The sequence below is a fragment of the Thalassophryne amazonica genome, unplaced genomic scaffold (assembly GCF_902500255.1).
Source record: "Thalassophryne amazonica unplaced genomic scaffold, fThaAma1.1, whole genome shotgun sequence".
Taxonomy (NCBI): domain Eukaryota; kingdom Metazoa; phylum Chordata; class Actinopteri; order Batrachoidiformes; family Batrachoididae; genus Thalassophryne; species Thalassophryne amazonica.
In genome coordinates, this window is record NW_022986275.1 from 187,187 (window position 1) to 204,999 (window position 17,813).

Sequence of the window (17,813 nt, forward strand, 5' to 3'; positions counted from 1 at the left end):
CAAGATTAAGGCTGGGACATTGTGGCCTGGCTCCTGACCTGTGTTTGATTGGAAAAAGGACTAATGCTCTCTGTTCGTGTGGAAAAGAAGAAACTGTAAAGCATGTCTTGATGGAGTGTGTCACCTATAAAGTGGAGAGAAGGCGCCTCTATAAAAGAATCACTGAATTAGGCATTGAAAAAAATCTCTCTGAAGACTCTTCTTGGCCCAGACAGACAGAGATGAAGTTGTGGCTGCTGTTGTATCGTTTATTTATTGCACAAATCTCCATCTAAAGATTTGAGTAAATCAGCGTAGTACTGTCAGCAACCTGTGAGAGGCAGCAATACGCCTGGAGGCGTCTAGTCTGCCGGAAACATAAAAGAGGAAGAAGAAGAAGAACCAATCGCGACTTCTCTTACTGAGGGTGGGTTCGTACGTTCTACTTCCGGGCAGGAGCGTGTGGTTTGTAGTAGCAGCGCTACGGCTTTGTTGCCCATTGTTTTCTAAATTAAATACAATTCTGTTTTGTTGTCGACATGGTGAAGTTGTCTGTTGAACTCATTGAGCAGGCTGCTCAATATACCAACCCTGTGAGGGACAGAGAGCTTGATTTAAGAGGTCAGTAAACTTTAACAACCGACGACGCATAGCTGCTTAGCTAACAGCAGCGAAAATGAATTTCTTTGATTTTAATTCGTATAAAATGTAAACATGCATAAAATAATACAAAACATGTTTTAACTAAACACATAAATACATAAAATACAGAGTAACGCAAAAAAAGCAAAAAAAAAAAAAAATCCTTGTTTCCATACTAAGGGAAAGTTAGATATTTATAGATTCGAAGTTCACGGCTTAATAGATCTGAAGCGAAACGTTGTAGAAAAACAAACACTAGTCTCTAACCCCAGGAAGGTAGACAACGAGCTACAATCTTATTTTTGTCCATATGAGCCGTCCTCTGAGCTGAAAAAATAGACCGATTCGAAGTTACGAGTGCGCATGACGCGAATCCACTTCCGGTCGCCGCTATCGTTACAAACAAACCCACGTACGCGCACGTCAGGCACTGCTTACTGTTGTATCAGGCTTTGTTTATATCAGCGATTTATGCTTATCTCACTCTCAACACTTGGACTTCAGTGATCCACAGCTCCCAGACCAGCAGCAGATGTTCAACTGGTAGTAGAGGCAAGATGGGCGGGTATGTCCCTGTGGTGTCAGATTTTATCAGGTGGTGTAAGTCATCCTTTTTAGATATCAACGTGAACAAAACTAAAGAGATGTTAACTGATTTTAGGAAAAAGCAGGATGACATTTCTCCTGTAGTTATTAATGGACTGGCTGTGGAAGTTGTACAGAACTATAAGTACCTTGGAACCTTTATTGACAGTGGATTAACCTTTGAGCGCCAGATTGACCAGGTATGTAAGAAAGATCACCAGCGCATGCATTTTTACTGTAAACTCAGGCATTTTAATGTGGACAGTACTTTTATGAAAATGTTTTATTCCTGTTTTGTTGAATCTGTTCTTACCTTTTCTTTTATCTGTTGGTATGGATTTTTAAATTTGAAAAACAAAAACCGTCTGGATCGTATTGTAAATGAGTGCAACAAGATTGCTGGCGTTTCCTTAAACGACCTGCCATCTATATATAAAAACAGATCAGTTAAGAAGGCGAGGTTGATCATGGACGATTCCGGTCACCCCCTGTACCCTGAGTTCACAATGCTTCCATCTGGTTGTAGATTTATGTCTAAGAAATGTAAGACCAATAGGTATAAGAACTCCTTTGTTCCTATTGTTATTAGATTTTTAAACACTATCACATGAGTGGTTTTTAACTAGGTTTTCTTATTATTGAGTTATGTTTACTGTGTGGTGAGTTTTCATGGTGAGTTTTTATGCTATATTTTAGATCATGTTATGTCTATGTATGTCCGAATGTGTTCTACTGCTGGCTGCACAACGAATTGCCCCTGGGGGGCTAATAAAGTCTACTTGATACTTGATGTGCAGTGAAAGACTGTGGGAAAAGCACATAATCTATTGAGAGATGGAAGCAGAGAGTGTGTGGAGTACTGTGACTGCCCAAGGCCATTTCAGCTATTCCCATTCCCAACTGAGCCAGCCAGGAGAGCAGAGTGGACAAAGTTAGTGAACAGAAATCAGCAGCTGGAGTCCGGCAATGTAAAGAACTGGATAATTCTCGTGTCTGCAGTGTACACTTTACTGTTGGGGAAATGGACAGAACTGCACCCAAACCCAACACTTCAACTTGGCTATGAGCTAAAGCAGGTGTGTGATAATAAAGCTTATTTCTTCATGATTTTTCTACCTGTTTTAGTGCTTGTTGATCCCTCCTCCACTACAGGGAGTGACATTAAGCTTTTTCATGCGCCTGTTTTCATGCAGGCTGGTGACCATTTTACCTGCCTGAAGAAGTTTTTCACTTGCTCACTTTTTCATTTCCTACCAGAAAACATTTATTCTTCATACTTTAGGTGCAAAATGTCTTGAAGGGCGCATGCTCATGAGCGATATTGAAGTGTTTTACTGAAGCGCGTGAGGCACGGGTTTGTTTGTAACACTGGCATCCCATCAACCCCTGCGCGCGCGGAACTTAGATACGGTCTATAACACTGATTATAGACCGTATTATAGTTATTATAGTTTGCTGTGTGTTTTGAATAAATGTGTGTGGAAAATTATTTTCCGCTTTACTTTTTCCTTCCTTATTTTTGATTGTAAACCTTTATTACACTTTTAAAACACAACAAAAGCGTATATATTATGAAACCACAGGTTGTCCTGAAAAAAGAGATGTAAAACTTGATTGTGAGATGCAGGGAGAGCTGTTAACAGCAATAATAAAACATTTATGCCAGGCGAGTGAACTGTCCAAAAAATGCCCTCGGACCCCAAATGGTTAAGTAGCATGACGATATTTCTGCAGATCCCATTATACTGTATGTAGGCAGTTTTTTCCCCCTTTGTTTGAGTTTGTGTGTGTTCCAGGTTACAAAATACCTGTCCTTGAAAATCTTGGAGCCACTTTGGATCAATTTGACACAATTGATTTGTCTGACAATGAAGTCAGAAAACTGGAAGGCTTCCCTCTGCTCAGGAGACTCAAAACTTTGCTGTTGAACAACAACAGGATTTGGTAAGATGTGACTTCTATATCATTGAGGTACAGCTGACCTGATTTATTTATTGCTGATTCACATTATTTTTTATTTTCACATTATTTTGTGATCGTATATGTTAGTTCTGTATGTTAGTACAGTATGTTAGTAGTGCCATTCTTGCTGCTGGGGTGTATCATGCAGTTTGACTATTTTTCTTTCTCCCTCTTTTTTTTTTTTTTTTTTTAAACAGTCGGATTGGTGAAAATCTTGAGCAGTCTCTACCAGCTCTGCGAGAACTGGTTCTTACAAACAACAGCATTCAGGACTTGGCAAGTATACACATTCCAGACACAGCCACAGGTCAATTACCTTCCGAGTTTCAAAACAAAAAAATGTCTAGACACTTTACAAGATCCCACTAAATTAAGAACACACATTTGATATATATATCATCTTCAACCGCTTTCCCTGGTTCAGGTCGCGGGGCAACATAAGTATTTGTTCCACTGTCGAGTTTGCAAGTTTTCCCACCTACAAGGAATGGAGAGGTCTGTAATTTTTATCATAGGTTCACTTCAACTATGAAGAGACAGAATCTAACAAAAATTCAGAAAATCATTGTATGATTTTTAAATAATTAATTTGCATTTTATTGCATGGAATAAGTATTTGATACATAAGAAAAACATAACAATATTTGGTACAGAAACCTTTGTTTGCAATTACAGAGGTCAGATGTTTCCTGTAATTCTTGACCAAGTTTGCACACTGCAGCAGGGATTTTCAGCTCCCTCCAAAGACTTTTGAGTTCAGGTCTGGAGACTGGCTTGGCCACTCCATGAAAATTCAGTAAGGTATCTCTTATATATTATATTCCAACTCTAAGGTGGAACTATGCTAGTATACTAAGGTATATCTAAAAAGGAAGAGTAAAATAGAAGAGTAGAAAAGAGTAGAGTATGAATGAATCCATGACCATGAATTGCTTTTTATGGAGCCACTCCTTAGTTGCCCTGGCTGTGTGTCATTGTCATGCTGGGGAGTGGCAAGATGGTGTGTGTGGCAACTTGTCTGTCATTCTTAAGTCTATCAGCGATTTTATTGTTTTTAACCAGTGTCATCTATGAAACTGAGTCTCTGCTGGTGTATGATCACCAAATACTGCTGGACCGCCAACTTGCGGTTCAGGGTATGGTGTCATCTGCTGTCGGTGGGAAGAAGTTACTGCCCCCGTTTCTGTCGGAGATTCCGGGTTATCTGTGCCCGGTTCCCGTGCTGGCGGAGGCGTCTACGTCGCCATGTTCAACGAAGTGGCCGGCTGGTGAAGCTGAAGTTTTTCGTGGTGCACTGCTTGGCATCTGGTCCACCGACGTGCAGGTTACTCCCGCGATCTCTTATGCCTTTGCACTTCTTGGATCCTGTTAATGCCTGTGTGGTGCCCGTGGCCGGCTCCGAAACTTTTCAGCCCTGCCGCCCATGTCCTCCCTGTATTAATTTCCAACAACAGTGTCTTCAAAATCTGGGTTCACTGCGCCGGGTTCCGAAACTTTTCAGCCCTGCCGCCCATGTCCTCCCTGTATTAATTTCCAACAACAGTGTCTTCAAAATCTGGGTTCACTGCGCCGGGTTCCTCGGTTCGGTGAGGTCCATGCTCCAGCTCCGGTCAGGGTTGGCCTGGTAAAACACCAGATTGCTGACAAATAAAACCTTTGTTCTTCGTGACTTTCCACCCGCAATTTGGATTTTTTTTTTTTTTTGTTTGTGAAACTGAGACGTGGCTGGGCCCTGGGGACTCCGGTGCTCTAGTTGAGCTTTTACTAGCAGATTGTTATGTTAACTCGCTGCGGGTTTCAGGGAGAGGTGGCGGGATGGCAGCTGTGTATAAGAAGGGCTACAAATGTAATGACTCCAAGATTTCTCACAGTATTACTAGAGGTCAGGGTAATGCCATCCAGAGTAAGGATCTGGTTAGACACCATGTTTCTAAGATTTGTGGGGCCAAGTACAATAACTTCAGTTTTATCTGAATTTAAAAGCAGGAAATTGGAGGTCATCCATGTCTTTATGTCTGCAAGACATTCCTGCAGTTTAACTAATTGGTGTGTCCCCTCTGGCTTCATGGATAGATAAAGCTGGGTATCATCTGCGTAACAATGAAAATTTAAGCAATACTTTCTAATAATACTGCCTAAGGGAAGCATGTATAAAGTGAATAAAATTGATCCTAGCACAGAACCTTGTGGAACTCCATAATTAACCTTAGTCTGTGAAGAAGACTCACCATTTACATGAACAAATTGTAATCTATTAGATAAATATGATTCAAACCACCGCAGCGCAGTGCCTTTAATACCTATGGCATGCTCTAATCTCTAATAAAATTTTATGGTCAGCAGTATCAAAAGCAGCACTGAGGTCTAACAGGACAAGCACAGAGATGAGTCCACTGTCTGAGGCCATAAGAAGATCATTTGTAACCTTCACTAATGCTGTTTCTGTACTATGATGAATTCTGAAACCTGACTGAAACTCTTCAAATAGACCATTCCTCTGCAGATGATCAGTTAGCTGTTTTACAACTACCCTTTCAAGAATTTTTGAGAGAAAAGGAAGGTTGGAGATTGACCTATAATTAGCTAAGATAGCTGGGTCAAGTGATGGCTTTTTAAGTAATGGTTTAATTACTGCCACCTTAAAAGCCTGGGGTACATAGCCAACTAATAAAGATAGATTGATCATATTTAAGATCGAAGCATTAATTAATGGTAGGGCTTCCTTGAGCAGCCTGGTAGGAATGGGGTCTAATAGACATGTTGATGGTTTGGAGGAAGTGACTAATGAAAATAACAGACAGAATCGGACAATTGGAGAGAAAGAGTCTAACCAAATACCAGCATTACTAAAAGCAGCCAAAGATAACGATATGTCTTTGGGATGGTTATGAGTAATTTTTTCTCTTATAGTTAAAATTTTATTAGCAAAGAAAGTCATGAAGTCATTACTAGTTAAAGGAATACTCGGCTCAATAGAGCTCTGACTCTTTGTCAGCCTGGCTACAGTGCTGAAAAGAAACCTAGGGTTGTTCTTATTTTCTTCAATTAGTGATGAGTAGTAAGATGTCCTAGATTTACGGAGGGCTTTTTTTATAAAGCAACAGACTCTTTTTCCAGGCTAAGTGAAGATCTAAATTAGTGAGACGCCATTTCCTCTCTAACTTACGGGTTATCTGGTTTAAGCTGCGAGTTTGTGAGTTATACCATGGAGTCAGGCACTTCTGATTTAAGGCGCTCTTTTTCAGAGGAGCTACAGCATCCAAAGTTGTGCTCAGTGAGGATGTAAAACTATTGACGAGATAATCTATCTCACTCACAGAGTTTAGGTAGCTACTCTGCACTGTGTTGGTATATGGCATTGGAGAACATAACAAAGAAGGAATCATATCCTTAAACCTAGTTACAGCGCTTTCCAAAAGACTTCTACTGTAATGAAACTTATTCCCCACTGCTGAGTAGTCCATTAAAGTAAATGTAAATGTTATTAATAAATGATCAGACAGAAGGGGGTTTTCAGGGAATACTGTTAAGTCTTCAATTTCCATACCATAAGTCAAAACAGGATCTAAAGTATGATTAAAGTGGTGGGTGGACTCATTTACATTTTGAGCAAAGCCAATTGAGTCTAATAATAGATTAAATGCAGTGTTGAGGCTGTCATTCTCAGCATCTTTGTGGATGTTAAAATCGCCCACTATAATTATCTTATCTGAGCTAAGCACTAAGACAAAAGGTCTGAAAATTCACAGAGAAACTCACAGTAACGACCAGGTGGACGATGGATAACAACAAATAAAACTGGTTTTTGGGACTTCCAATTTGGATGGACAAGACTAAGAGTCAAGCTTTCAAATGAATTAAAGCTCTGTCTGGGTTTTTGATTAATTAATAAGTTGGAGTGGAAGATTGCTGCTAATCCTCCCCCTCGGCCCGTGCTACGAACATTCTGACAGTGTGACTCGGGGGTGTTGACTCATTTAAACTAACATATTCATCCTGCTGTAACCAGGTTTCTGTAAGGCAGAATAAATAAATATGTTGATCAATTATTAATATCATTTACTAACAGGGACTAATCAATGTAGTCTAATTTACTAATCAATACTGTGTTTTTACTTGACAGTTTGAAGTGAGTTTTCTTTGTTTCAGAGGGCTTCATACCTATTAAAATTCATCAGAATACACAAATTTGACTTGCTCTTTTAAAAATGTTCTGGGGAGAATCAGAATCAGAATGCCTTTTGTCATACATTGGTACAACGAGATTAGGGCCATCCAGTTGCAGTGCAATAAAATAGAATAAAAATAAAAATAGTGCAAAAAGAGATAAAAAATAGTGCAAGAGTATGTATCAAAAACAAGATATAAAGAAAAATTCAACAATGTAAGGAAAAATATATATACAATTGACACTAATGCAAGGTGTGCTAGGATATAAATATATTGCACAGAAATGTATATTGTCTATGGGTTATTGCACATGGTTAGGATTGCATGAGGAGGATCAGTGCATGCTTGAGTTCAGTGTGGTTATGGCTTTGGGGAAGAAACTGTTTTTCAGTCTTTGTTTTTGTCCTTGTGAGCCTGTAGCGCCTCCCTGAGTGCATCAGGTCAAACAGGGCAGAGCCAGGGTGAAAGCAGTCTTTGGAGATCGCTTTGGCTCTGCTGAGGCAGCGGGAGGTGTAAATGTCCATCAGGGAGGGGAGAGGGCGGCCGATGATTTTCTGTGCTGCCTTAACAACCCTCTGCATTCTCTCCCTGTCAGCAGCGGTGGAGCTGCCAAACCATACTGTGATGCAGTATGTCAGCAGGCTCTCAATGGATGAGCGGTAGAAGGCCAGTAGCAGGTCGGTGTTGAGGTTGTACTTCCTGAGGACTCTTAGGAAGTGTAGCCGCTGCTGAGCCTTCTTGAGATTAGAGGAGATGTTGTTGGACCAGGAGATGCAGTCTGAGATGAGAACGCCGAGATACCTGAAGGTGTGGACCCTTTCCACACACTCACCGTTGATGAGAAGGGGGGGCAGGGTCGGTGCAGTGTTTCCTGAAGTCAATGATGATCTCTCTGGTCTTCTTAGTGTTCAGAGCGAAGTTGTTCTCTGAGCACCAGGCTGCCAACTGCCGGATCTCCTCTGTAGGCAGCCTCATCACCTCCAGAGATGAGACCGACCACTGTGGTATTGTATGCAAACTTGACGATAAGGTTGTTCTTGTGGGCCGTTTTGCAGTCATAGGTGTAGAGGCAGTAGAGGAGGGGGCTCGGCACGCAGCCCTGTGGAGAGCCGATGCTCAGGGTGGAGGAGAGGTGGGGGCCGAGTCTCACAGTCTGGGGATGGTTGGAAAGAAAGTCTTTAATCCAGGTACATGTGAGAGGGTGGAAGCCGAGAGTGTCTAGTTTTGTGGTGAGTCTGTCCGGGATTATTGTGTTGAAGGCAGAACTATAATCCACAAAGAGCATTCGGACATAGCTCTGCGGCTGCTCCAGGTGGTTAGAGCAGAGTGGAGAGCTACGGCAATGGCATCCTCTGTGGATCTGTTTGCCCTGTATGCAAACTGGTGAGGGTCGAGGTCTGGGGGGAGGTGGTCCTTGATGTGCTGAAGAACCAGCCTCTCAAAGCACTTAATGATTATCGGAGTGAGGGCCACCGGGCGGTAATCATTCAGGTTGGTGATGGTAGACTTCTTCGGCACCGGGATTATGGTGGAGGTTTTCAGGGAGGACGGGCTGAGATCCCCCAGAATCAAGACTACACCCCACCCTTTTATGTACCTTTATGTATACTGTATAATGTGTTTATTTTATTTGAGGAAAAAAAGAGTGTGTGCCTCCACTATGCCTCATTTTAGGAAATTGCTTGCATTGATTTTTGCCAGGAAACAATTTCAGTCAGATGAAAATTTACTGCTTTAACCCATGGCATATCTCAGCAGGCCTTGGTCCAACCAGCGCATACTGCTAAGGAGGTGGATGGTCCCACTGAGGTGTTACCCAGATTTACAGACTTTGATGGTATCTCACTAGGCGCGCTGATGAAGCTTGTGATGTCAACAAAAAGCACAACCTGTTTATTTGATCCCATACCAATCAATCAATCAATCAACTTTTTTCTTGTATAGCGCCAAATCACAACAAACAGTTGCCCCAAGGCGCTCCACATTGCAAGGCAAGGCCATACAATAATTATGAAACACAGTCTACGTCTAAAGCAACATAACCAAGGGATGGTCCAGGGTCACCCGATCCAGCCATAACTATAAGCCTTAGCGAAAAGGAAAGTTTTAAGCCTAATCTCAAAAGTAGAGAGGGTATCTGTCTCCCTGATCTGAATTGGGAGCTGGTTCCACAGGAGAGGAGCCTGAAAGCTGAAGGCTCTGCCTCCCATTCTACTCTTACAAACCCTAGGAACTACAAGTAAGCCCGCAGTCTGAGAGCGAAGCGCTCTAATGGGTTAATATGGTACTACGAGGTCCCTAAGATAAGATGGGACCTGATTATTCAAAACCTTATAAGTAAGAAGAAGAATTTTAAATTCTATTCTAGCATTAACAGGAAGCCAATGAAGGGAGGCCAACACGGGTGAGATATGCTCTCTCCTGCTAGTCCCCGTCAGTACTCTAGCTGCAGCATTCTGAACCAACTGAAGGCTTTTTAGGGAACTTTTAGGACAACCTGATAATAATGAATTACAATAGTCCAGCCTAGAGGAAATAAATGCATGAATTAGTTTTTCAGCATCACTCTGAGACAAGACCTTTCTGATTTTAGAGATATTGCGTAAATGCAAAAAGGCAGTCCTACATATTTGTTTAATATGCGCTTTGAATGACATATCCTGATCAAAAATAACTCCAAGATTTCTCACAGTATTACTAGAGATCAGGGAAATGCCATCCAGAGTAACGATCTGGTTAGACACCATGCTTCTAAGATTTGTGGGGCCAAGTACAATAACTTCAGTTTTATCTGAGTTTAAAAGCAGGAAATTAGAGGTCATCCATGTCTTTATGTCTGTAAGACAATCCTGCAGTTTAGCTAATTGGTGCGTATCCTCTGGCTTCATGGATAGATAAAGCTGGGTATCATCTGCGTAACAATGAAAATTTAAGCAATACCGTCTAATAATACTGCCCAAGGGAAGCATGTATAAAGTGAATAAAATTGGTCCTAGCACAGAACCTTGTGGAACTCCATAATTAACTTTAGTCTGTGAAGAAGATTCCCCATTTACATGAACAAACTGTAATCTATTAGACAAATATGATTCAAACCACCGCAGCGCAATGCCTTTAATACCTATGACATGCTCTAATCTCTGTAATAAAATTTTATGGTCAACAGTATCAAAAGCAGCACTGAGGTCCAACAGAACAAGCACAGAGATAAGTCCACTGTCCGAAGCCATAAGAAGATCATTTGTAACCTTCACTAATGCTGTTTCTGTACTATGATGAATTCTAAAACCTGACTGAAACTCTTCAAATAGACCATTCCTCTGCAGGTGATCAGTTAGCTGTTTTACAACTACCCTCTCAAGAATCTTTGAGAGAAAAGGAAGGTTGGAGATTGGCCTATAATTAGCTAAGATAGCTGGGTCAAGTGATGGCTTTTTAAGTAATGGTTTAATTACTGCCACCTTAAAGGCCTGTGGTACATAACCAACTAACAAAGATAGATTGATCATATTTAAGATTGAAGCATTAAATAATGGTAGGACTTCCTTGAGCAGCCTGGCAGGAATGGGGTCTAATAAGCATGTTGATGGTTTGGATGAAGTAACTAATGAAAATAACTCAGACAGAACAATCGGAGAGAAAGAGTCTAACCAAATACCGGCATCACTGAAAGCAGCCAAAGATAACGATACATCTTTGGGATGGTTATGAGTAATTTTTTCTCTAATAGTACCAACAAAACTGTTTAAGGACCTGTGGCCCACTCTTGTGCCAACTGTACTGGAAATTATAAATCGCTCATTAACTTCTGGATCTGTTCCTCAGTGTTTCAAGTCTGCAGTGATTAAACCATTGCTTAAGAAATCCACTCTCGACCCTAGTGTATTGAAAAATTATAGACTGATATCAAATCTAGCATTTTGTTCTAAAATCCTGGAAAAAGTCGTTTCGCGACAGCTTGTGGACTACCTCACTGAGCATAATTTTTTTGAGCCATTGCAGTATGCTTTTAGAAAATATCACTCCACAGCGACAGCACTCACTAAAGTTGTGAATGACCTTTTGCGAGCAATGGACTCGGATACCACTACAGTCTTGGTGCTGTTGGATCTTAGTGCTGCGTTTGATAGTGTGGATCATCATATTTTACTCAACAGGCTGGAGAATCATTTTGGGATTCCGGGAACTGCGCTTGCATGGTTGATATCATACCTGTCCAGTCGTTCTTACTGTGTTGTGCAATAGCACTTCTTCTGATGTTAGGGATATGAAGTTTGGGGTTCCGCAGGGATCCGTCTTAGGCCCCTTGCTTTTTCTCCTTTATGTAGCACCCCTTGGGAATATACTGCGGCATTTTGGGATTGCCTTTCATTGCTATAAGATAAAGTTTATTGATCTCACAGAGGAGAAATTCATGTGCAAGATGGGTGCAAGTAGAGGAAAATGTTCATCAAACAGCGTGTGCAAGGATAAGCAATAATAATAATACTTGTAACAGTACAAGACATAAGAAAATGAGGTAGAAATACCATATGTACGTATGTATGTATGTATATGTGTGTGTGTGTGTGTGTGTGTATATATATGACCTTATTGTGGTGGAGGGTGGACTTTTTTCTGGTTCCGGAGCACAGCGGTGTTCTGCTGTATCTGTTAGCTGTTTGAACTGAGCTGTTTGAGTTCTTTGAATTAACAGTCTTTTTCCAAGACTTTTTTACTTTTTTTTACTTTTTCACCGTGCTCCAACGCCTAAAGAAGACCTCTAACGGTCGAAGCATCGCGACGGAGCTCTTTTATCAGCTAACCTTCATCAGCGTTGGCAAGCTAACTAGCTTGCTAACGCTTTCGTTTTTATTTTTATTTTATTTTTTAGCACTGTTGTCGTGCTGCTCCACAGCCTGCCTAGTGGATTTTTATTTTATTTTAGCATTGTTGTCGTGCGTTACCTGTGCTGCTCCACAGCCTGTCCAGTGGATTTTTATTTTATTTTAGCACTGTTGTCGTGTGTTACCTGTGCTGCTCCACAGCCTGTCCAGTGGATTTTTATTTTATTTTTTAGCACTGTTGTCGTGTGTTACCTGTGCTGCTCCACAGCCTGTCCAGTGGATTTTTATTTTATTTTTAGCACTGTTGTCGTGTGTTACCTGTGCTGCTCCACAGCCTGTTCAGTGGATTTTTATTTTATTTTTTGGCGCTGTTGTCGTGCGTTGCCTGTGCTGCTCCACAGCCTGTCCAGTGGATTTTTATTTTATTTTTACCACTGTTGTCGTGTGTTACCTGTGCTGCTCCACAGCCTGTCCAGTGGATTTTTATTTTATTTTTAGCACTGTTGTCGTGTGTTACCTGTGCTGCTCCACAGCCTGTTCAGTGGATTTTTATTTTATTTTTTGGCGCTGTTGTCGTGCGTTGCCTGTGCTGCTCCACAGCCTGTCCAGTGGATTTTTATTTTATTTTTTACCACTGTTGTCGTGTGTTACCTGTGCTGCTCCACAGCCTGTCCAGTGGATTTTTATTTTATTTTTAGCACTGTTGTCGTGCGTTGCCTGTGCTGCTCCACAGCCTGTCCAGTGGATTTTTATTTTATTTTTTACCACTGTTGTCGTGTGTTACCTGTGCTGCTCCACAGCCTGTCCAGTGGATTTTTATTTTATTTTTTACCACTGTTGTCGTGTGTTACCTGTGCTGCTCCACAGCCTGTTCAGTGGATTTTTATTTTATTTTTAGCACTGTTGTCGTGCGTTACCTGTGCTGTTCCACAGCCTGTCCAGTGGATTTTATTTTATTTTTACCACTGTTGTCGTGTGTTACCTGTGCTGCTCCACAGCCTGTTCAGTGGATTTTTGTTTTGTTTTTTGGCACTGTTGTCGTGTGTTACCTGTGCTGCTCCACAGCCTGTCCAGTGGATTTTTATTTTATTTTTTACCACTGTTGTCGTGTGTTACCTGTGCTGCTCTGCAGCCTGTCCAGTGGATTTTTATTTTATTATTTTATTTTATTTTTTTATTTATTTTTTTTAGCACTGTTGTCGTGCGTTACCTGTGCTGCTCCACAGCCTGTCCAGTGGATTTTTATTTTATTTTTTAGCACTGTTGTCGTGCGTTACCTGTGCTGCTCCACAGCCTGTCCAGTGGATTTTTATTTTTATTTTATTTTATTTTTTAGCACTGTTGTCGTGCGTTACCTGTGCTGCTCCACAGCCTGTCCAGTGGATTTTTATTTTTATTTTATTTTATTTTTTAGCACTGTTGTCGTGCGTTACCTGTGCTGCTCCACAGCCTGTCCAGTGGATTTTTATTTTATTTATTTTTTAGCACTGTTGTTGTGCGTTACCTGTGCTGCTCCACAGCCTGTCTAGTGGATTTTTATTTTGTTTTAGCACTGTTGTCGTGCGTTGCCTGTGCTGCTCCACAGCCTGTCCAGTGAATTTTTATTTTTATTTTATTTTTTAGCACTGTTGTTGTGTGTTACCTGTGCTGCTCCACAGCCTGTCTAGTGGATTTTTATTTTGTTTTAGCACTGTTGTCGTGCGTTACCTGTGCTGCTCCACAGCCTGTCCAGTGGATTTTTATTTTTATTTTATTTTATTTTTTAGCACTGTTGTTGTGCGTTACCTGTGCTGCTCCACAGCCTGTCTAGTGGATTTTTATTTTATTTTAGCACTGTTGTCGTGCGTTACCTGTGCTGCTCCACAGCCTGTCTAGTGGATTTTTATTTTGTTTTAGCACTGTTGTCGTGCGTTGCCTGTGCTGCTCCACAGCCTGTCCAGTGGATTTTGATTTTGATTTTATTTTTTTTGGCACTGTTGTCGTGTGTTACCTGTGCTGCTCCGCAGCCTGTCCAGTGGATTTTTATTTTATTATTTACCACTGTTGTCGTGTGTTACCTGTGCTGCTCCGCAGCCTGTCCAGTGGATTTTTATTTTATTATTTTATTTTATTTATTTATTTTTTTATCACTGTTGTCGTGCGTTACCTGTGCTGCTCCACAGCCTGTCCAGTGGATTTTTATTTTATTTTTTAGCACTGTTGTCGTGCGTTACCTGTGCTGCTCCACAGCCTGTCCAGTGGATTTTTATTTTATTTTTTACCACTGTTGTCGTGCGTTACCTGTGCTGCTCCACAGCCTGTCCAGTGGATTTTGATTTTGATTTTATTTTTTTGGGCGCTGTTGTCGTGCGTTACCTGTGCTGCTCCACAGCCTGTCCAGTGGATTTTTATTTAGCGCTGTTGTCGTGCGTTACCTGTGCTGCTCCACAGCCTGTCTAGTGGATTTTTATTTTGTTTTAGCACTGTTGTCGTGCGTTGCCTGTGCTGCTCCACAGCCTGTCCAGTGGATTTTTATTTTATTTTTAGCACTGTTGTCGTGCGTTACCTGTGCTGCTCCACAGCCTGTCCAGTGGATTTTTATTTTATTTTTTACCACTGTTGTCGTGCGTTACCTGTGCTGCTCCACAGCCTGTCCAGTGGATTTTTATTTAGCGCTGTTGTCGTGCGTTACCTGTGCTGCTCCACAGCCTGTCTAGTGGATTTTTATTTTGTTTTAGCACTGTTGTCGTGCGTTGCCTGTGCTGCTCCACAGCCTGTCCAGTGGATTTTTATTTTATTTATTTTATTTTTTAGCACTGTTGTTGTGCGTTACCTGTGCTGCTCCACAGCCTGTCCAGTGGATTTTTATTTTGTTTTAGCACTGTTGTTGTGCGTTACCTGTGCTGCTCCACAGCCTGTCTAGTGGATTTTTATTTTGTTTTAGCACTGTTGTCGTGCGTTACCTGTGCTGCTCCACAGCCTGTCTAGTGGATTTTATTTTGTTTTAGCACTGTTGTTGTGCGTTACCTGTGCTGCTCCACAGCCTGTCTAGTGGATTTTTATTTTGTTTTAGCACTGTTGTTGTGCGTTACCTGTGCTGCTCCACAGCCTGTCTAGTGGATTTCTATTTTGTTTTAGCACTGTTGTCGTGCGTTACCTGTGCTGCTCCACAGCCTGTCTAGTGGATTTTTATTTTGTTTTAGCACTGTTGTCGTGCGTTGCCTGTGCTGCTCCACAGCCTGTCCAGTGGATTTTTATTTTATTTTATTTTTTAGCACTGTTGTTGTGCGTTACCTGTGCTGCTCCACAGCCTGTCTAGTGGATTTTTATTTTATTTTAGCACTGTTGTCGTGCGTTACCTGTGCTGCTCCACAGCCTGTCTAGTGTCGGATTCCCTGTTTGGGAATCCGCTAGCTTAGCGTAGCTACTAGCTCTTAGCTGTTTTAGCATGGCGGCTTCTCCTGTCTCTCCCGTACTTTTCTGCTCTGGGTGTGAAATGTTTAGTTATTCCTCGGCCTCTTTTAGCAGTAACGGTACATGTAATAAGTGCAGCTTATTCGTAGCTTTGGAGGCCAGGCTGGGCGAATTGGAGGCTCGGCTCCGCACCGTGGAAAATTCTACAGCTAGCCAGGCCCCTGTAGTCGGTGCGGACCAAGGTAGCTTAGCCGCCGTTAGTTCCCCCCTGGCAGACCCCGTGCAGTCGGGAAGGCAGGCTGACTGGGTGACTGTGAGGAGGAAGCGTAGCCCTAAACAGAAGCCCCGTGTACACCGTCAACCCGTTCACATCTCTAACCGTTTTTCCCCACTCGACGATACACTCGCCGAGGATCAAACTCTGGTTATTGGCGACTCTGTTTTGAGAAATGTGAAGTTAGCGACACCAGCAACCATTGTCAATTGTCTTCCGGGGGCCAGAGCAGGCGACATCGAAGGACATTTGAAATTGCTGGCTAAGGCTAAGCGTAAATTTGGTAAGATTGTAATTCACGTCGGCAGTAATGACACTCGGTTACGCCAATCGGAGGTCACTAAAATTAACATTGAATCGGTGTGTAACTTTGCAAAAACAATGTCGGACTCTGTTGTTTTCTCTGGGCCCCTCCCCAATCAGACCGGGAGTGACATGTTTAGCCGCATGTTCTCCTTGAATTGCTGGCTGTCTGAGTGGTGTCCAAAAAATGAGGTGGGCTTCATTGATAATTGGCAAAGCTTCTGGGGAAAACCTGGTCTTGTTAGGAGAGACGGCATCCATCCCACTTTAGAGGGAGCAGCTCTCATTTCTAGAAATCTGGCCAATTTTTTGGGATCCTCCAAACTGTGACTGTCTAGCGTTGGGACCAGGAGGCAGAGCTGTGGTCTTATACACCTCTCTGCAGCTTCTCTCCCCCTGCCATCCCCCTATTACCCCATCCCCGTAGAGACGGTGCCTGCTCCCAGACCACCAATAACTAGCAAAAATCTATTTAAGCATAAAAATTCAAAAAGAAAAAATAATATAGCACCTTCAATTGCACCACAGACTAAAACAGTTAAATGTGGTCTATTAAACATTAGGTCTCTTTCTTCTAAGTCCCTGTTGGTAAATGATATAATAATTGATCAACGTATTGATTTATTCTGCCTAACAGAAACTTGGTTACAGCAGGATGAATATGTTAGTTTAAATGAGTCAACACCCCCGAGTCACACTAACTGTCAGAATGCTCGTAGCACGGGCCGGGGCGGAGGATTAGCAGCAATCTTCCATTCCAGCTTATTAATTAATCAAAAACCTAGACAGAGCTTTAATTCATTTGAAAGCTTGTATCTTAGTCTTGTCCATCCAAATTGGAAGTCCCAAAAACCAGTTTTATTTGTTATTATCTATCGTCCACCTGGTCGTTACTGTGAGTTTCTCTGTGAATTTTCAGACCTTTTGTCTGACTTAGTGCTTAGCTCAGATAAGATAATTATAGTGGGCGATTTTAACATCCACACAGATGCTGAGAATGACAGCCTCAACACTGCATTTAATCTATTATTAGACTCTATCGGCTTTGCTCAAAAAGTAAATGAGTCCACCCACCACTTTAATCATATTTTAGATCTTGTTCTGACTTATGGTATGGAAATAGAAGACTTAACAGTATTCCCTGAAAACTCCCTTTTGTCTGATCATTTTTTAATAACATTTACATTTACCCTGACGGACTACCCTGCAGTGGGGATTAAGTTTCATTACACTAGAAGTCTTTCAGAAAGCGCTGTAACTAGGTTTAAGGATATGATTCCTTCTTTATGTTCTCTAATGTCATATACCAACACAGAGCAGAGTAGCTACCTAAACTCTGTAAGGGAGTTAGAGTATCTTGTCAATAGTTTTACATCCTCATTGAAGACAACTTTGGATGCTGTAGCTCCTCTGAAAAAGAGAGCTTTAAATCAGAAGTGTCTGACTCCGTGGTATAACTCACAAACTCGTAGCTTAAAGCAGATAACCCGTAAGTTGGAGAGGAAATGGCGTCTCACTAATTTAGAAGATCTTCACTTAGCCTGGAAAAAGAGTTTGTTGCTCTATAAGAAAGCCCTTCGTGAAGCTAGGACATCTTTCTACTCATCACTAATTGAAGAAAATAAGAACAACCCCAGGTTTCTTTTCAGCACTGTAGCCAGGCTGACAAAGAGTCAGAG

The 17,813-nt window shown here is 41.7% G+C and overlaps 1 protein-coding gene across 2 annotated transcripts in view; it reads left to right on the forward strand.

Moving 5' to 3' along the window:
- The first annotated feature begins 425 nt into the window (after positions 1 to 425).
- snrpa1 (small nuclear ribonucleoprotein polypeptide A') overlaps positions 426 to 17,813 on the forward strand; it is a 71,480-nt gene continuing 54,092 nt past the window's right edge. For both annotated transcript variants that reach the window (XM_034165479.1, XM_034165481.1), the window contains exons 1-3: positions 426 to 600; positions 3,003 to 3,150; positions 3,366 to 3,444. In XM_034165479.1, the coding sequence (XP_034021370.1) occupies positions 519 to 600; positions 3,003 to 3,150; positions 3,366 to 3,444 (309 nt within the window). In that variant the 5' untranslated portion in view covers positions 426 to 518. The remainder of the gene's footprint in view (positions 601 to 3,002; positions 3,151 to 3,365; positions 3,445 to 17,813) is intronic.